This window comes from Pelobates fuscus, chromosome 9 (assembly GCF_036172605.1).
Source record: "Pelobates fuscus isolate aPelFus1 chromosome 9, aPelFus1.pri, whole genome shotgun sequence".
In the NCBI taxonomy this organism is placed as follows: Eukaryota; Metazoa; Chordata; class Amphibia; order Anura; family Pelobatidae; genus Pelobates; species Pelobates fuscus.
The window spans coordinates 11,519,848-11,541,799 of NC_086325.1; the positions used below are offsets into that span (position 1 = coordinate 11,519,848).

The 21,952-nt window shown below is 36.6% G+C and overlaps 2 protein-coding genes across 5 annotated transcripts in view; both read right to left on the reverse strand.

Moving 5' to 3' along the window:
• The window catches only part of LOC134572302 (cytochrome P450 2C8-like), a 94,139-nt gene that overhangs the window by 52,733 nt on the left and 19,454 nt on the right, over positions 1–21,952 (reverse strand). The window contains exon 2 of the mRNA XM_063431185.1: positions 2,083–2,444. Coding sequence (XP_063287255.1) covers positions 2,083–2,262 — 180 coding nt within the window. The 5' untranslated portion in view covers positions 2,263–2,444. The remainder of the gene's footprint in view (positions 1–2,082; positions 2,445–21,952) is intronic.
• LOC134572282 (cytochrome P450 2H2-like) overlaps positions 18,824–21,952 on the reverse strand; it is a 57,802-nt gene continuing 54,673 nt past the window's right edge. For all 4 annotated transcript variants that reach the window (XM_063431155.1, XM_063431151.1, XM_063431152.1 and 1 more), the window contains exons 7-9: positions 21,165–21,352; positions 19,746–19,887; positions 18,824–19,427 (exon numbers count right to left, since the gene is read on the reverse strand). In XM_063431155.1, coding sequence (XP_063287225.1) covers positions 19,237–19,427; positions 19,746–19,887; positions 21,165–21,352 — 521 coding nt within the window. In that variant the 3' untranslated portion in view covers positions 18,824–19,236. The remainder of the gene's footprint in view (positions 19,428–19,745; positions 19,888–21,164; positions 21,353–21,952) is intronic.

Below are 21,952 nucleotides of genomic sequence, written 5' to 3' on the forward strand. Positions count from 1 at the left end.
CCAGAGCTGTTATAGAAGGCATTTCTTTATATAGCTATCATTGCTTTCAGTTTTCTGTTTTTTTATATACTTATTCCATTTTCCAAATGTTTTGTGGATCTATTGATCCTTTTTAATTTTATATATATATATATATATATATATATATATATATATATATATATATATATACAAACCAGTGCACTCGCTTATTAACTAAACAGAGATTTTAAATCCTAAATAGTACTATTTAAACACCTCACCTGAAAAATAATGGGAGGATGGTTACATTACATGATCACACATGGCATAAGCCTGTCAACTGCATCAACTAAACAGTGATTTCACATTCTAAATAGTACTACTTAAAAACACCTCACCTAGATAAAAAATAATGGGGGTTTGGTTACATTATATGATCATACATTGCATAAGCCTGCCAACTGCATCAAAGTACCCCATTCTTGGCAGGTCCTACACTACCACCTAATACTTGCCCTTATGAGATTAATCCACTTACTTGGGAAATACCTCCTTCCTAGGACTCTCTGCAAGTCAAGGTTAAATAGGATCCTGGAACGAGACACCTGTGACAGGGAGGGGTGCAAAACCCAGGGGCTGGCCTAGACCCCTATAATTATAGACAAGGTAAGAAGGGCTGCACTCACCTAAACATGCATATATTACAGGGTGCTACTGGGACCAAAATACAAAAAATATACAAACCAGTGCACTCGCTTATTAACTAAACAGAGATTTTAAATCCTAAATAGTACTATTTAAACACCTCACCTGAAAAATAATGGGAGGATGGTTACATTACATGATCACACATGGCATAAGCCTGTCAACTGCATCAACTAAACAGTGATTTCACATTCTAAATAGTACTCCTTAAAAACACCTCACCTAGATAAAAAATAATGGGGGTACCCCATTCTTGGCAGGTCCTACACTACCACCTAATGCTTGCCCTTATGGGGTACTTTGATGCAGTTGGCAGGCTTATGCAATGTATGATCATATAATGTAACCAAACCCCCATTATTTTTTATCTAGGTGAGGTGTTTTTAAGTAGTACTATTTAGAATGTGAAATCACTGTTTAGTTGATGCAGTTGACAGGCTTATGCCATGTGTGATCATGTAATGTAACCATCCTCCCATTATTTTTCAGGTGAGGTGTTTAAATAGTACTATTTAGGATTTAAAATCTCTGTTTAGTTAATAAGCGAGTGCACTGGTTTGTATATTTTTTGTATTTTGGTCCCAGTAGCACCCTGTAATATATGCATGTTTAGGTGAGTGCAGCCCTTCTTACCGTGTGTGTGTGTGTGTATATATATATATATATTTCTACTATTTAAAAATGTTGCAGACATATTGATTAGTTTTAATTGGATATAATAAAGGTTATATTTTAGATTATATTTTTATTTATTTGGACTGTATCCTGTATAAGGTTACTCACTCTTCACCATTCTTCCCCAAAAGGCCCAAACAAATGTAGCCATTCCCAATTATGCGACTACAAAAAACAAATATATAAAAATTATTTTTTGACTTTATAATGGCAATCAGATTTCTCCTTGCATTAACAACCTGTTCACATACATATCATATTATATCCTTCAATATCCAGGTTTTTTTTTTTCTTTCTTTTGTAATGACAACAAAACTATTCAACTTTGCAACACACTGTGTGAAACGAATACAGGACAGAAATACAAGGAATTCGAATTTGAGATAATTACAGATTTATTTCCAAATTGGACAGTAAGAAGAAATAATGTATATATTTAATAGATAATCTATATCATGAGGCCGCTTCTAATCTCGTTAAATGGTTAAATACCCTTTCAACCTGTAAAAGAGATTTTACAGAAAACATTTTCACATACAGCATAATAGTCAATCCCATCCGGCTTTCATAAACTGATTTTGCTTTAATTATTGTAATTAATAATGGTGCTGCATTTTCTACAGTACTAACGTAAGATACCATATTTGCAGAATATAGTGTATGTAGCACTGTGGATTGTATTAAAACATTGAAATGGTGAGGTGACCAAACACAAATTATAAGAGAACAAATATTTCTCACCTTAACCAGGGACTGGGGCAATTCTTTGGTGCTTATCTGCATAATATTCCCCAGCAGGGGCAGAGGCGTTGGTCCTGGGGGCAGGTTTTCCAGCTTTTTCCCTCCCCTCCATGTTATTAGGTACAGCAGGAGGGTGACAAAGGAGACCAGTAGAAATGTAGCTGCGAGTCCCAGGGACATGATGACAATAACAGGAGAATGTTTCCCTGTCAAATGGCTTTCTGAGTCCAAACAACCTACGTAGCTATATGGGCAGCATTCCAGCGTCAGCTAATGGCGGTGAAAAGGGTTTGCCAGGTTCACCTGAGTTGACCGCTGGGGCGTGTAAATCGTTACATGAAGTTCTGCAATACTATACTTATCTCAGAATATGCTTAGTAAGGCTCAGACACAAATGATAATACTGTGTTCTGGGGTTGGAGTTACAAGTTTAGAAAGAACAGATACAAAACATGTGCTAACATGATAACTGTGATTGAATAAGTAAATTGCAATTACAGGCATTTAGCGTTTTTATAGACCCGACTTATGAAAAGAAAAGAAACACGTTGCAGTTTTATTTACAAAATACAGAATTTCAGTGACTTTAAAACAATTGAAAAAATCTAGGCAAAAATAGAGGATGGAAAATAAATGGTGTTAAATGAATAAACGTCTCAGGGTTATTCACAAACCAGGGACTGTGGAGAAGGGGAAATTAAACTATTTGTATGAAGAGAATAGTCTGTCCGAATAGAGTAGGTACATAACTTTTATTATGTAAAAAATAGAAAAACAGAATTGTACTAAATACGAACTAAATAAATACGTCTTCTTTTTTAATTGTTGGCATTTTATGCCTTTGAACACTTAGGCTATACTCCGCTAATTTCATCTCGACACACTTTTGTTATGAGTGATTTGTAGCAACTATCTGTCTTTTCTAACACGTTTATTGCAGCAATGTCTCGGATATAGACTGTCGTCAATACTCACATGCTCTTTTCCCAGGACTTTTAGTGGTGATACTTTGGACACATTATGTTGGAGTCTCACTTGGTTAACATTGTTACTAATTAGCAACCAACTACGGCTCGTAGAGGCGATTACATTACACAAACTCCTCCTGGTACATCCACATAGATATCGATATACTTGTTGACTATTCATATTGAGCTATTTATATTCACTTCTTTTATCCCTTTTTCACTCAGTTCGGTTTATTTAGTTCACTCTTGTTGTAGCAGAGCTCCCTGTACCGCTTCCTATCTGGAACAGGGGACAAACCGCAGCACTTCTGCCCACAGTCGCTATGGCTTGACTGGGGTCCTGGAACCACTCCCTCCTGGAGCCGAATGGGAAGTTCGCTCTATACACCCCCAGGCACTGGACAACACTCAGTCCTGGGAGCTCTAGTCCTTACAAGGACTTTCCCCATTGAATCCTCCACACTAGAACAATGATTACAGAATAGACCATTTCCCTCCCAGTAACCAGACGACCCATAGTGCTGGGAGTACAAGCTGGAATACTTTAGATGGCAGCCATAATTGGCTTTATATGCAGGTCCCCATGTAAGGGGCACTCCCACTGGACCTGAGAGTAGACTACAGTAAAAACATTCACACGATTACATTGTCTCTCAGGTCCAGGACACTCCCATACAAAATCAGTTAATCCTTCCTCTGTGCCTGTGAGATAATTGGATCAGGAACTGTACTAATCTAATCCAATTATCTCCAAACACAGAAAAAAAACATACTTTTTCCAAACACTCCAAAAGTACCATAACAATACATAAAAAACACACAAAAGTTACAACTTCTGATAGCCCTGATCTGGGTGACTAACATATCCAAAAATCACCCAGATCAGTTCAGAGTTTCAGGAATTTCCTGGAAGTCATTTGTTTGACCGACCGCACACATGGTCCCATGCCCAAAACAGTTCCAGCGAATCAGGGTTTGCGGTTGGTCTAGTTCGGTAGTTTAAAAATGAACAAACTACCGAACATAGTCAATAGTCTTACCCTGGAGCTTGTTCCCCTTGTTCGAAGGAACGTTTCCACATAAGGCGATCATGGAAGTCTAGTGGTGTTCGGGAGTTTCAGTATCCGAAAATAGTTCCACGAACTCGATGACCAAACACCACTGCCTGCGTTCATGTGAACAAGATGGCCGCCACCTCGCGGTCGTCCATAGGAATTGCGGCCACCCAGACAAACACTAAGAACACTGAGGTGTAAATTATTACAAAGTAGCAATTATGCTTAACCAGCTCCAGGGTGGCCTCCAGTTCGTGCAGGTGTTCGATTCCCAAACCATATAGTCCAAATTCACGAACGGAGACTTTTATATCACATTTTACAAGGTCCATAGTCTGTGTGTAGGAGGCTGGCAAGCAGGCTCCTCCAGGAACTCATGGCAAACTCACTTGAAAAGGGGATTTTGACACACTTTATTTTCTATTTTTTACATAATAAAAGTTAAGTTTTAAGCGATATCTTACCTACTCTACTATGACTTTAAGGGACTTCACGTAATTAAAATACCTAATGATCTTTACATCCCACTGGAAGGTCTTACTTAATGTGCCTTACTTACTAGTTAATTATTTATCGTTGTTATCTATTATTGATATCTCTTATTGATATTTCCTCCTGAGCTCTTTTGTGAGTGCTCTACAACCAACGCAGGGGACATGTGGCCCAGACAGAATACTGTAACACAGATCCAGAGGATTTATTTGGAACTTTTCACAGATTTTATAAGATGCATGGAGACAAAAGCAAATCAGCTGCAATGCTCCATATCATATCAGTCATTGCAAGTGACTGAGATGACATCCAGTATGAGCCTCACGCCCGGCCATGATAAAGGTATAGATTGGATAAAGGAGTAATGATAAACTTCTAACGTAACATAGTGAGTACAGAGTCAGATAGAATGTGTTAGAACTTTATTGCAATGACATACCCCCCCAACATCAGTGTTCTGTGAAATAGGACACTGATGGCTGATGTAAAAGGAGGTGAGCCAGTGTCACTGCCCATGCCAGGCTTCCTGCCAATCAGACAGGCCAGCACACTAAGGGTGGACCATATAGGGAGCACTGTATTTAACATTAGTGTGCCCTGAGCACAGTGCTCTCTCATTGAATGATGCACTTGCGCTACACTTTATGGGGACATTCGCTGGTGTCCCTAAAAGCAAGACACCAGGGAACAACCTCAGAATAGTTGGGCAGGACTGTCTTGGTGTAATTGGGAATGTTGGGAGGCCTGCAATAATCTAAGTTGTTTTAAAGGAACACCAAAACAGCTTTAGCTTAATGAAGCAAGTGTATAAATCATGCACCTGCAATCTAAATTCTCTGACATTTAGGAGTTAAATCACTTTGTTTCTGGTTATGCAGCCCTAGCCACACCTCCCCTGGATGTGAATCATACAGCCTCCATGAAAATGATTTCATTTTAAATCAGATCTTACAGCACAGTATGTTTACTTTAGAAGTACATGTATTCTGCTCTGTTACTTAAACTTAATCATGTTAGTGAAGATTTCCTATGTCAGGAATTTTCCTTTATGTCATGCCATGGACTTCTAAGCAATTTGCAACTCTCTGTATTTCTCCTTGTCCGCAAACCATATGGCAAAGAGCCACAATGAACAAGATAAGGCAAAGTAAGGTTCAAAGTGACTTAACAGTGACTTAACATTATAGATCTACAATATAAAAACTAATAATATTGTGATACTGTATATCAATATGTATATGTGCATAATAGGTTGAAATCACAAGAAGGATAAAAACTAGGATAAATAATATAAAAACAGACAATAAAAATTAATACAATACCAGGACCTACGCGTTTCATCCTATAATGACTTCCTTAGGACCTCCTGGTATGTAAAGCTACACAAATGTAATCATAGCAGCAATATAAAATCAAGTAATCAAAAACAAAAATCAAGTAATCAAAAACAAAAGCAGTGTAATCCCCCTTTCCCCGAGTCCATCTTTTAAATGAGCGATATGCTTCTCATTGGTGGTCCAATGGGCATTGTGTGATTGTCCCAGCTGTCCATAATTGGATTTCCTGGTCTTTATTGGTCACTTCCGGTTTTTGGCTGTGTGAATGAGTCATTTCCGGTGCGGCGGCTTTGATTGGCTTTACTTAGTGACGTGTGTGTTCCATTTTACAGACTGATTGCGTTCCACCTAAATCTCATGTACAAAATGTTATTGATGGTGGCCTCTACGGTTCAGATATCTTGGGAAGCAAAGAAAGGAAAATGGAGCTTTATAATGCCCACATGTTAGCTAAAACTAGCAAGAGAGATATCTATTGGAAATGCTTCACACATAGAAATGGCATAAATGGCTATATTCTTAGTATGGACACTACATAGATTTAATTGCAGTTAGAAGAACTTGCTTAGGCATTTAAAAAGAAAAAATACTTAAAATTACTGAATCATATTCCCACAACCCAAAAGTGGAAGAAAAATGAATATGCTCTAGATCCATAAGTAAAGTGCAACAAATATCTCACCCATTGGAATTACAACACATACAAGAAAAAAACGAATGGAAGTACTGCACACATGCATAGGGATCCTATAACCATAAAGATAAAATAGTATGAAAAAAATAAATAAATATGTAAAAATATGTAAATATAAAAAAATAAGAATAAATATAAATATAAATATGGGATTAAAATTAAATACAAATAAAAATACAGAATAAATAAAATAAAAATTAAATAAAAAAAATATAAAATAAAAAATGGAAATAAATATGAATAAATACAAATAAAAATAAATAGGAAAATAAAAATAAATATAAAAATAAAAATGAGAATGAATGTAAAAAATAATAATGAACAAAACACACTGCACACTCTATATAGTCTGACAATGTGGATCCTAAATAAAGACACTCGTGCAAATAAATAAAAACAAAAATAATAAGAGTTATATATACACAGGTTGAGTGATTCTTGTCAGCTATAGTATATATGTAGTTGGATAACTATAGCTTGCTCAGTTATTTATAAATATAGGCAAAGTGTATTATTCCCAAAAAATCAAGAACAGCAGTTGGCTGTAGGCTCTTGCATGCAATCATCAGCAGGAGTATGTTCAAACAAGTGTTCACTAACACCATACAAAATCAGTGGGTGGTGAAGACAAACATTATAGATCTACAATATAAAAACTAATAATATTGTGATACTGTATATCAATATGTATGTGTTTATATATACAGATACATAGCTATATTAAGCTCTCAATAAAATATTATCTACATCCCTAATTAGATATATTAATCCAAAGGATATATAATATATACATGTTAGGGGTTATTGAAGTCACCCATGGTAAAGGCCTCACCAACAGGTATAGGTGGGAGGTTTATATTTATCACTAAAAAATCCAGTACAGTAAGATAGTATAACAGACATAGATTTGAATCTATGTATATTCTTCACAGTACAGCTTTGAATCTATGGATATTCCTCACAGTGCAGCTTTGAATCTATAGATATTCCTCACAGTGCAGCTTTGAATCTATGGATATTCCTCACAGTGCAGCTTTAAATCTATGGATATTCTTCACAGTGCAGCTTTGAATCTATGGATATTTCTCACAGTGCAGCTTTGACTCTATGGATATTCCTCACAGTGCAGCTTTGAATCTATGGATATTCCTCACAGTGCAGCTTTGAATCTATAGATATTCCTCACAGTGCAGCATTGAATCTATGGATATTCCTCACAGTGCAGCTTTGAATCTATGGATATTCTTCACAGTGCAGCTTTGAATCTATGGATATTTCTCACAGTGCAGCTTTGACTCTATGGATATTCCTCACAGTGCAGCTTTGAATCTATGGATATTCTTCACAATGCAGCTTTGAATCTATGGATATTCCTCACAGTGCAGCTTTAAATCTATGGATATTCCTCACAGTGCAGCTTTGAATCTATGGATATTCTTCACAGTGCAGCTTTGAATCTATGGATATTCCTCACAGTGCAGCTTTGAATCTATGGGTATTCCTCACAGTGCAGCTTTGAATCTATGGGTATTCCTCACAGTGCAGCTTTGAATCTATGGATATTCCTCACAGTGCAGCTTTGAATCTATGGATATTCCTCACAGTGCAGCTTTGAATCTATGGATATTCTTCACAGTGCAGCTTTGAATCTATGGATATTCCTCACAGTGCAGCTTTGAATCTATGGATATTCCTCACAGTGCAGCTTTGAATCTATGGATATTCCTCACAGTGCAGCTTTGAATCTATGGATATTCTTCACAGTGCAGCTTTGAATCTATGGATATTCCTCACAGTGCAGCTTTGAATCTATGGGTATTCCTCACAGTGCAGCTTTGAATCTATGGGTATTCCTCACAGTGCAGCTTTGAATCTATGGATATTCTTCACAGTGCAGCTTTGAATCTATGGATATTCCTCACAGTGCAGCTTTGAATCTATGGGTATTCCTCACAGTGCAGCTTTGAATCTATGGGTATTCCTCACAGTGCAGCTTTGAATCTATGGATATTCCTCACAGTGCAGCTTTGAATCTATGGATATTCCTCACAGTGCAGCTTCGAATCTATGGATATTCCTCACAGTGCAGCTTCGAATCTATGGATATTCCTCACAGTGCAGCTTTCAATCTATGGATATTCCTCACAGTGCAGCTTTGAATCTATGGATATTCCTCACAGTGCAGCTTTGAATCTATGGATATTCCTCACAGTGCAGCTTTGAATCTATGGATATTCCTCACAGTGCAGCTTTGAATCTATGGATATTCCTCACAGTGCAGCTTTGAATCTATGGATATTCTTCACAGTGCAGCTTTGAATCTATGGATATTCCTCACAGTGCAGCTTTGAATCTATGGGTATTCCTCACAGTGCAGCTTTGAATCTATGGGTATTCCTCACAGTGCAGCTTTGAATCTATGGATATTCCTCACAGTGCAGCTTTGAATCTATGGGTATTCCTCACAGTGCAGCTTTGAATCTATGGGTATTCCTCACAGTGCAGCTTTGAATCTATGGATATTCCTCACAGTGCAGCTTTGAATCTATGGGTATTCCTCACAGTGCAGCTTTGAATCTATGGATATTCCTCACAGTGCAGCTTTGAATCTATGGATATTCCTCACAGTGCAGCTTTGAATCTATGGATATTCCTCACAGTGCAGCTTTGAATCTATGGGTATTCCTCACAGTGCAGCTTTGAATCTATGGATATTCCTCACAGTGCAGCTTTGAATCTATGGGTATTCCTCACAGTGCAGCTTTGAATCTATGGGTATTCCTCACAGTGCAGCTTTGAATCTATGGATATTCCTCACAGTGCAGCTTTGAATCTATGGGTATTCCTCACAGTGCAGCTTTGAATCTATGGATATTCCTCACAGTGCAGCTTTGAATCTATGGGTATTCCTCACAGTGCAGCTTTGAATCTATGGATATTCCTCACAGTGCAGCTTTGAATCTATGGATATTCCTCAAAGTGCAGCTTTGAATCTATGGATATTCCTCACAGTGCAGCTTTGAATCTATGGATATTCTTCACAGTGCAGCTTTGAATCTATGGATATTCCTCACAGTGCAGCTTTGAATCTATGGATATTCCTCACAGTGCAGCTTTGAATCTATGGATATTCCTCACAGTGCAGCTTTGAATCTATGGATATTCTTCACAGTGCAGCTTTGAATCTATGGATATTCCTCACAGTGCAGCTTTGAATCTATGGGTATTCCTCACAGTGCAGCTTTGAATCTATAGATATTCCTCACAGTGCAGCTTTGAATCTATAGATATTCCTCACAGTGCAGCTTTGAATCTATGGATATTCCTCACAGTGCAGCTTTGAATCTATGGATATTCCTCACAGTGCAGCTTTGAATCTATGGATATTCCTCACAGTGCAGCTTTAAATCTATGGATATTCCTCACAGTGCAGCTTTGAATCTATGGATATTTCTCACAGTGCAGCTTTGAATCTATGGATATTCCTCACAGTGCAGCTTTGAATCTATGGATATTCCTCACAGTGCAGCTTTGAATCTATGGATATTCCTCACAGTGCAGCTTTGAATCTATGGATATTCCTCACAGTGCAGCTTTGAATCTATGGATATTCCTCACAGTGCAGCTTTGAATCTATGGATATTCCTCACAGTGCAGCTTTGAATCTATGGATATTCCTCACAGTGCAGCTTTGAATCTATGGATATTCCTCACAGTGCAGCTTTGAATCTATGGATATTCCTCACAGTGCAGCTTTGAATCTATGGATATTCGTCACAGTGCAGCTTTGAATCTATGGATATTCCTCACAGTGCAGCTTTGAATCTATGGATATTCTTCACAGTGCAGCTTTGAATCTATGGATATTCCTCACAGTGCAGCTTTGAATCTATGGGTATTCCTCACAGTGCAGCTTTGAATCTATGGATATTCCTCACAGTGCAGCTTTGAATCTATGGGTATTCCTCACAGTGCAGCTTTGAATCTATGGGTATTCCTCACAGTGCAGCTTTGAATCTATGGATATTCCTCACAGTGCAGCATTGAATCTATGGATATTCCTCACAGTGCAGCTTTGAATCTATGGATATTCCTCACAGTGCAGCTTTGAATCTATGGATATTCCTCACAGTGCAGCTTTGAATCTATGGATATTCCTCACAGTGCAGCTTTGAATCTATGGATATTCCTCACAGTGCAGCTTTGAATCTATGGATATTCCTCACAGTGCAGCTTTGAATCTATGGATATTCCTCACAGTGCAGCTTTGAATCTATGGATATTCCTCACAGTGCAGCTTTGAATCTATGGATATTCCTCACAGTGCAGCTTTGAATCTATGGATATTCCTCACAGTGCAGCTTTGAATCTATGGATATTCCTCACAGTGCAGCTTTGAATCTATGGGTATTCCTCACAGTGCAGCTTTGAATCTATGGATATTCCTCACAGTGCAGCTTTGAATCTATGGATATTCCTCACAGTGCAGCTTTGAATCTATGGATATTCCTCACAGTGCAGCTTTGAATCTATGGATATTCCTCACAGTGCAGCTTTGAATCTATGGGTATTCCTCACAGTGCAGCTTTGAATCTATGGATATTCCTCACAGTGCAGCTTTGAATCTATGGATATTCCTCACAGTGCAGCTTTGAATCTATGGATATTCCTCACAGTGCAGCTTTGAATCTATGGATATTCCTCACAGTGCAGCTTTGAATCTATGGATATTCCTCACAGTGCAGCTTTGAATCTATGGATATTCCTCACAGTGCAGCTTTGAATCTATGGATATTCCTCACAGTGCAGCTTTGAATCTATGGATATTCCTCACAGTGCAGCTTTGAATCTATGGATATTCCTCACAGTGCAGCTTTGAATCTATGGATATTCCTCACAGTGCAGCTTTGAATCTATGGATATTCCTCACAGTGCAGCTTTGAATCTATGGATATTCCTCACAGTGCAGCTTTGAATCTATGGATATTCCTCACAGTGCAGCTTTGAATCTATGGATATTCCTCACAGTGCAGCTTTGAATCTATGGGTATTCCTCACAGTGCAGCTTTGAATCTATGGATATTCCTCACAGTGCAGCTTTGAATCTATGGATATTCCTCACAGTGCAGCTTTGAATCTATGGATATTCCTCACAGTGCAGCTTTGAATCTATGGATATTCCTCACAGTGCAGCTTTGAATCTATGGGTATTCCTCACAGTGCAGCTTTGAATCTATGGATATTCCTCACAGTGCAGCTTTGAATCTATGGATATTCCTCACAGTGCAGCTTTGAATCTATGGATATTCCTCACAGTGCAGCTTTGAATCTATGGATATTCCTCACAGTGCAGCTTTGAATCTATGGATATTCCTCACAGTGCAGCTTTGAATCTATGGGTATTCCTCACAGTGCAGCTTTGAATCTATGGATATTCCTCACAGTGCAGCTTTGAATCTATGGATATTCCTCACAGTGCAGCTTTGAATCTATGGATATTCCTCACAGTGCAGCTTTGAATCTATGGATATTCCTCACAGTGCAGCTTTGAATCTATGGATATTCCTCACAGTGCAGCTTTGAATCTATGGATATTCCTCACAGTGCAGCTTTGAATCTATGGATATTCCTCACAGTGCAGCTTTGAATCTATGGATATTCCTCACAGTGCAGCTTTGAATCTATGGATATTTCTCACAGTGCAGCTTTGAATCAGCCACAGCACGCTACATTAATTACCATCAGATCGCATTTTGAAACAATGTAACCTATGATTAAAATATAATGACTGTTGCAATTAAGGTTTCAGAAATTCCAATACTGCAGTGCTGTGATGAAAAACCTAAAGTAGGTGTACGTGGGGGATATGTTTCAGCGGTATATATAGGAGGGAGGTTAATACAAAAAAAAGTGATTTATGGATTTATGGCAAAAAAAAAATGGGGATGACAGCATGCGTGTTATATATCCATTTATGTTATGACACCTTGTGATAAGGCTTTTTTCCACAAGTTTTTTTTAAAAGCTCACTAAATAGTTTAGTTGGATTGTTAATAAGCTCTACGTATGTTTTTGTATCTCCCAAAATATTAAATGCCTCTTTTTTATACAATTCTGTAGTCATAATGATTGTCCCTCCTCCTTTCCTCTCAGTTTGCCACATTTTTTAGACAGAGTCATTCTTCTCTTGTCATATTCATTTTTTAATTAGTCGCGTTATGACTACAGAATTTTATAAAACAGAGGCATATAATATTTTGGGAGATACAAATATATATGTAGAGCGTGTTAACAATCAGACTAAGCTATTTAATGAGCTTTTTAAAAAAAACTTGTAGAAAACTTGTGGAAAACGCCTTATCACAAGGTGTCATCTAAAAATTACAAATGTATATATAACACGCATCCTGTCACCCCCATTTTTTAATTTTTGCCAAAAATCCATAAATCACTCACTTCCCCACCTGGATGCCCCGTTATGAGTGGAATTAACTCTATCACATCAGGTATTTCAGCTTTTAGATTCTTTTTTATAGACTTATGCACATCATGCTACCTCATACATCAAAGATACAAACGCTATTTAGAAAGAGCTTGAAAACATAGAATGAAAAGAATATAGTTGGGCTACCCTAGATGTCACCTCCCTGTATACAATTATAAAACATAATCTGTTGACGGAGGCAGTAGCATATTATCTACTAAACGCTATAAATATTTCCAAATCATTAAAAGATTTAATTTTGCAGGCCATCAGTTTCATTCTGGAACACAACTATTTTATGTTTGATGATAGGTTCTTTTTACAACTTACAGGGAGCACCATGGGGACCAGGATCGCCTCCAGTTATGCCAATGTCTACATGAGAAGGTGGGAGGAGCTCACAGTGTGGTCCGGGCATGTCTGGGGACGAGACCTGGCCCTCTAGTGGCGTTATATAGATGATATTCTTATTGTTTGGCGTAGCTTTGAAAATTTATTTTCCAGTTTTGTTGATTTTCTAAATCAAAATTCATTTAATCTTAAATTTACATCAGAATGGAATAAGGAAAAAAATAACTTTTTGGATGTGACCCTTTCCAACAGTGGACCTGCTGTGATTTAAAAATTGTTTCTTTAAAAAAAACAGATGGAAACAGCTTTGTCCATAGACGAAGTTGCCACTACGATCCGTGGCTCAGAGGTATCGCCAAAAGCCAGTTTATAAGGGTTCACTGAAACTGTTCCAAACTTGAAGAGTTTCAAAGCCAAGCAAATGTGGTAAAAAATGAACTTTTCTTCAAAGGATATGACAAAAATCATTTCGAGAAGGAATTAAAAAAGATTTCTAAAATCAATAGAGGCAACTTGCTTCAGGGCAAACCAAACAAAAAGGATTTCAAAGATAAAAAAGCCATAAATAAGTTTGACCATGCTTTTATTACAAAATACAGAACTGACCACTTCAAAATTAAGAGAGCAATATCAAAATACTGGTCCATAATACGAGAAGATAGTATCTTGGGACCTTCCCTTCCCGAGCACCCTTCAATAATAAAAAAATAAATAAAAAAAATGTAAAAATAACCTGGCCCCTAGTTATAGTATAAAACATATCAGAAAGAACTTAAAAAAAAAAAAATAAAAGCATGGGCTTCAGATGGTCTTTGGCATGCAAAGCATGCAGAATTATAGGAAATAAGAGAGGTATTCAAAAGAATTTTGTCAGCACAACTACACAGAGAAAATATCTGATTAGAGATACTATTGGTTGGCACACGGACTATGTAGTCTACTTACTGCAGTGTCCATGTGGCAAACAGTACATTTGGAAGACAAAAAAGAAGGTTAAAATAATATTAGAAAAAAAATGATTAATCACTCAGTCCCAGTTCACTGTAATAACTGCCCTTATTTTAGTTTCAATAAATTTGTATGTTTAGGTATTGAACACATTGAACCTCACTAGTGAGGTGGGAATAGGGACGAGAAATTGGCACAGTGTGAGACCTTCTGGATCCATCAGCTGGGTACTTTAGCGCCCAAAGGTCTCAATGCTGAAGTAGATATCATTTGTTTTCTTTAATGTAAAAGGACTTTTAGTCACCGTTCATATGGATTCTGTTATAGTTTTTTGTAGTTAGCTTTTTGTTGTTATTTTTTTCTAAAATGGGCTGCATCGATTTTATTGTTATTCCATTTTTATTATAATTGCACATTTATCTTTATTTTTCATTTATTTTTATATTTATATATTTTTAAATTGATATATATATATATATATATATATTTATTTTCATTTATTATTTCTTTTTCTTTTTTTATATTTTTTATTATGTATTATGTATTTCTCATTTTTAATTTTCATGATTTATTTTTTTTCTATTAAATTCTATTTTTATATTTATATTCATTTAAATTGTTATTTTTATTTTCGTATTTATTTTTATTTGTATTTATTCATATTTTTTCATTTTCATTTTTTTAAAATTATTTTTATTTCATTTTTATTTTATGTATTTTGTATTTTTATTTGTATTTAATTTTAATTCCATATTCATATTTATATTTATTCTTATTTTTTAATTTCCTATTCTTACATATTTTTACATTTTTTTTTCATACTATATATCATCTTTATGGTTATGTTGTAGCACCCCTGTGCATGTGTGCAGTACTTCCATTCATTTTTCCTTGTATGTATTGTAATTCCAGTGAGTGAGATATTTGTTGCACTTTTCTTATGGATCTATAGCATATTCCCATATTTCTTCTACGTTTCCACTTTCTTTTCTTTTTAAATGCCTAAGTAAGTTCTTCTTACTACAATTAAAAATGTGTAGTGTCCATATATGCCATTTCTATGTGTGGAGCATTTCCAATAGATTTCTCTCTTGTTAGTTTTAGCTAACATATGGGCATTCTAAAGCTCAGTTTTCCTTTCTTTGCTTTCCAAGACATCTGAACCGTATAGGCCACCATCAATAACATTTTGTCAGAGACACCTATCCAAGCCGCTGCACTGGAAGTAACACATTCACACAACCGAAAACCGGGAAATTCAATTATGTACAGCTGGGACACTCACACAATGCCCATTGGACCACCAATGAGAAGAATATCGCTCATATAAAAGATGAACTCGGGGAAAGGGGGATTATACTGCTTTTGTTTTGCCTTGATTACTTGATGTTATATTGCTGCTACCATTACATTTGTGTAGCTTTCCATACCAGGAGGTTCTAAGGAAGTCCTTATAGGACAAAATGCGTAGGACCTGGTATTATATTAATTTTTATTGTCTGTTTTTATATTATTTAATAATAAAGCAGACTATTTTTTATACCTATCCTGAGTCCAGTTCCAGTATCATTGGAGGTCAGGGGAGGCACCCTTGGGAGAACTATTTTCATCCTTCTTGTGAGTTCAACGTATTATGTGCACATACATATTGATATACAGTATCACACTATTATTTGTTTTTATATTGTAGATCTACAGCTGTATTCTCCATACTTTTTGTATCTACTAATCATCAGCAGGAGATAGAAAAGTTCTAAACTAAACACACTATGCTGTAAGGGAAGCAAAAATCTTTAGACTCTCTTTCCAGAAGTAAGTAGGTAGGCTGTGTAGTGCTTATAGCATAGGAAAGCAACCCTCGGCACTCCAGATGTGGTGGGCTACATCAACCATAATGCTCGTACATTCATGATGCTAGCAAAGCATCAGGGGAGATGTAGTCCACAACATCTGGAGTCCCAAAGGTTGCCTAAACCTGGCTTAGAGTATTCCTTTAAACACAAGTAGATGTAGTGCCACACAAATGTAACTGAACCAAGAAAAGAACGCATATAGCAATTTGAGTGTTTTTTTTCTTGTTTTATATTTTTACATTAATTACTTTTGAATAAAAGTACTTTTTTATTGGACCAACCTTTGCTGCTATTCTGCTTGAACTACCGCATCCATGGTGAGGATTGTACCACCTAGGCCTGAGGGATAGAGCAGTCAACATCTTCTCCATCAGTCTAATTGCATTCTGTGCCTTACGGTGCAAACATTTTAGTTTTTCTTTTTTCTCCTATATTTCGAGAGAAAAATCCATAATCTATACCTACAAGTGGGCACTACACTATAATATCCTAAGACCATATCTGCAGAGCTGCTTATGTTTCCACGATTTGAGTGACTGCAACTACCAGAAACCACACTATATCCTTAGGCGTTCAAGTTGGAGCTACAATTTTAGCTCCAGGAAATTGTGAGTGTATTTTGTGACAGATCCATCTGTCCTAATGTTATAATGCTGGTTCGTCTATTTCTTTCATACATTCGTGGAATTACCTGCCCGTACGTCCCTGTTCGTTTATTTTTAAATACCGAATAAAACTACCAAACGGCCGGCCACCCAGAAGAGAAGTGTGCTGCTGGTTAACCTATTGGCCTCAATTAGAACATTGTGGTTAACCGCAGACACCTCTTAATTGAACTGTATGCTGGGTGGTCCTCGTTCGTATGTCGACCACGAGGCGGTGGCCATTTTAAAACATACGAATGAACAGCGGTGTTCGACGATGAACTTATGGAACTAAAAACTGACACTTTTCCTACCGAACACCGCTGAAACTGCCGACCTCCCTTCTCAGCATCGGACATACGAACACCGGTCCATTCGGGACTTTGGATTATACGAATGGACGTAACCCAGATATCCATCCCATGGAGTCATTTGTATACAGAAAGAACAGTGTGAAAGACTTTGACTCCATGGCGATTGGACTGTGTGCATTGGGTCTGAGTGCTATTTGGTATTAATATGCGCTCAGATCTAGGCTGTCTGGGGATACGTGATACGAATGTAATACATTCGGTAGTTTTGCCTTTATGTATTTTTATGTATTTTATTATCCCATGTAAAATGGCGGTTTGCCTCTATCCCTGGAGATAATCGGATTTCTTCCCAATTATCTCCAGGATACAGAGGAGGGGTCACTTGTACAAAGGGGAGGGCTGATGTCTGAGCCACTGTGATTGGCTAATGTATCATACTTGTCCCAGTCTTCCATCTGGTCTCCTAGGGGAGTGTCCACCAGGTGGGAGACCTGCATAAATACCGGGCAGATAGCCCTCATTAAAGCCAGTTCTTGTTTTACCCTCAATACGGAGCTTGGTCTCGTGATTGGGGGGATTTACTACACGTGGCTAGAGACTGATCTTTGGAAACGTAAGCTGCTTGGATGTTATATTGGTTCGTCTGTTAACCGCGATTCAGGAGATTACCGTTCGGGAGTTGGAGTATTACTAAGTATACTGTTCGGGAGATAGACGCATTTCCCTGGTTCCAATTCGGGAGTTTGAGGTCTAATGTGGTCGTGCCTGCATGTCTGAAAGGGGGCAACTCTACTAAACGGCGATTTCACTCTGTTATGCCGGGAGTGTCTTAACATATTTCTCTTGTTTTAATCTATTTATTTGGACAGCGACATACTACACTATATATTTTCCCTTTTTTGTTTTTGTCCCTGCTTTTATATATATTTTTAAGGACACTTTAGATGCTGCCCCACTCCTTGTACTTTCATCTGTTTGTGGACGGGACGAGAGACCACGGCTCCGGTGATTTAGCTGCCGTTTGGACTATTCCGGTTATAGCACTGAATACCCCTTAGCTTTTTCGACAGCAATGAACAAGCATGTTTGTTTTCATTTGTGTTTTGGAATTCCCTCATGACACCAAGAAAAGAGATAGCTGGTGGTAAAAAAAAATATAATTGAAGGAACAGTCACTAAATATCAATTTTATTCACAGATCAAGTGAAAAAAAGAGAGTGCAGTAAAAAAAAAGTAAAATAAAAATATGTATATATTTATATAACTATATATATATTACATTTTTGATAAATATATAATATATAAATAAGCAAAGCTCTTTTTATTTTACTGCTCCTCCTCTTTTTCCTACTATTGGTTACTTTTTATCAATCGATCTGTTAACCAAACGGCAGCATAATGCACCAATGGATGTTTTGTAAATATATACATAGTATTTATATTATGCATATATTACGCAGGACATTGATAGGCCCAATTCTGCGCCTTCTTGGTTCGTCTGATTCATTTTATTGAATCCTTTTCATCAACTAAATTCGAACTAGCCAAATCTTCACATGACCAAAATTCAGCCAGTCTAAAAAAAAATTTCAACAAATTGCTTCAATTAAAACATTTTTTTTGCTGAAAATAAGTTTAATATTTGTACAGCTGTATGAGTGGAATGCAACATAAAGTCATTTTACAATAATAATTACTGTTATTAATTAAACCAAAGTTTTTAAAAAGCTTTACAAAGGCAACAAAACACATTTGAATGTGGGAAGGTGTTTGATTTCTGTGTTTAATGATGTGATGTCCACATTAAAATATTCACATGGCAGCTGGTGCTCATTGTGAACTATGGGCTAATGACTGAAATAATAAGACAAGAATCAAAGGAATAACATATTCAACTTGCAGAAAGAGCAAAAAAGGAAAGGAAGAGGTTATACAATATTTTAAGTAGACATTTCTTTTCAATATGGTGTGTTTCTTATCCAGTAATCATATTATTGATGATTAATGAGTCCATCTAGGGATGTGAGCGAGGCACAGCATACATTTGATAGAGGTTAGGTCTTGAAGCGTTGCTTCCTGGCTCTGGAGTTATTTCAATGTCCTTTTTGTCCACTGTTGGCTTTAAGGTGAACTTCTGCAAGATGGTAGTGAGGAACAGAAAGATTTCCATACGAGCCAAACCCTCCCCTGCACACACACGTTTACCTGGAGGGTGAATTATGGAAAGATATGCACTGAATGTAGCTTCAACAAAATGTTAACACAAAATGTAGAAAGATTGATGTGTCATTTGGGTAACTCGATAAAATATAATTAAATCATAGCAAATGTTTTTATTTACAGTCTTTGAATTTTAAATATTCTAAAAAAACTTAAATCTTTTTAAACATCTGACATACTAACTAACACAAGAAAACAAACACACACATGAACTTGCAATGTAGAAACAAGCTTACTCACACGGTAGAATTCACTATAAAAATCTCAATAAGACTCTATAAACCTCAACTTTGATGTATTTACCTGCAGAAAATGGTATGAACGCTTCATTCTTTTTAAAGCAGCCATTTTCATCCAGAAAATGTCCAGGGTCGAATGATTTGGGGTTTTTGAAGTACTTGGGGTCCTTCAGGACAGAGGTCAGTATAGGGAAAACCATAGTACCCTGTAATTTAAATATAAAGATATATCTGTAAACACAAAGCAGTCAAATAAAAAATAATGGCGTGTTTTATATATTCCAACTTTTAACAAAATCAAATCAGTGTCCTAAAAACGTGATGGTCAACATTTCCTGTAAATTCCTTGAGCAGTGATGGGGAGTCTATGGCACACTTGCCATCACTGCTGTTTAGATGTTAAAAAGGTATTTTATTTTCTACACAAGACTGGCATAGATCATGTGACATGTTAGAGCCATCACTGACATCAAACACCATATTAAAAGGGGAGAAAGCACTGACCAGGTAGAGATAAACCATAAGTAGACCATAGTTATTGCAATGGTAGGTGAGAGAGCAGGGCAGGTGGCACTGGGAGTACAAGAATGTGGGTTAATATGGAAGAGTCTACTGGGACAAGAGATGCATTGATATGAAGGGTATGTTGGAAAGAGGAGTGAGTTAGAAACAGAAAGTGATACAATACAATAGTAAGTATTTAACCCATCCTGGAGATTTCTACATTGTGTAGTGTAACAATGCAGCGTTAAAATGAAAAATAACTTGGTTTGTAACTTAAAAAGTGTTGGCTGTTGTGCAAAATAGATGGTAAAATGGTTACTTCTAGGTTGTTCTAGATTGTGTCTACAAAATATGGAAATGTCCAAGGAGTGCAAATAGTTACGGAAGGCAGAAAGCGGTCAAATATTAGACAATAATGTATAAAGATATACGGAGGGTGTAAAACAGATCTATAAAAGCTTTATAAAAGCCGGAAATATTAGGAAACGGCAAAATATAGAAAGCATTTATACAAATCTTAATAGGTCCTAATTTTAGGATCTGCATGTATGAACAGCACAGTTACAATACACACAGTAAAAATTATACCAATACTAAGTACAAGAAATGTGGGTTAACACTATTTGCAATGTTTTTAAAGGGTTTTTAAATCACTCATTTTATATGTTTGCCTTATGTGTGTGTGAGTGTTTGTGTCTGTCTATCTATCGATGGATCGATCTTTCTTTCTTTCTTTCTTTCTTTCTTTCTTCCTTTCTGTCTGTTCTAGATATCTAACCATCTCATTTACATATGGCTACAATATTTTACAATTGTTTTATTAATATCACTTCTATATCCTTGTAATATTATAAAGCACTGAGGAATAAGTTGGCGCTATAGAAATGGTAATAGTTTATTAATAATAATAATAATAATAATAATTACTCTAACTTTCCCTATGTTTATTACTTTCTATATATTACGTAAAGTCAGTGACCTTAGGAATGTCATATCCTCTGAAGGTCGTGTCTTTACTGGTTGCATGCGGTACTCCCAGAGGCACAATATCGCCAAATCTTTGGATTTCGTGGATCACAGCCTCTGTGTACGGCATCTCACTACGGTCCTCTACTGATGGAGCGCGATCATGGCCAATCACACGGTCTATCTCTTTGTGGATCCTTTCTGAAGGAAATAGACCAAAGACAATGTAATCACAGAAATATAAAACATACCCATAGGAAAGAACAACAAAAAAAAGACAACCACTAGATTTATTATTTGGATTCAAATATACTCTTCTTTAAATCACGACTGCTACCATGGTCCTTCCTAATGACACTGATCAGGGTTAGTGATGATAAGTTGCTCGATTCAAAAATAATGGATATAATTTCATGGTAAAAGAACTCTATATTCTATATTCTAAAAATAATCCAGAAATGTCAAGTTAGCTGATGGATGTGTTAATAATTATAAAATAAGCAGTTATTTGCATTATGTATATTCTGCTGTTTTATCAGAATCACCATGTATATGGCAAGTTTCTTAAAACTCAAACTTCTTCCGTTGTATTTTCCTTACTGCTTGCTTGTGTTTTGATCTCTCCATCTCTGTATAATTCATAAAAGTCTTTAAAATTATATCAATCTATCATGCTGTGAACAGGAAGCCTTGGTCCAATCAGCAAGACATTTTAATTTCAATTTCTGTAAAATGTTTGCTCACTCAGAGCTATAGAACATGTCTCTTGAAAGAGAGAAGACATGGGTCACACTATGGCCT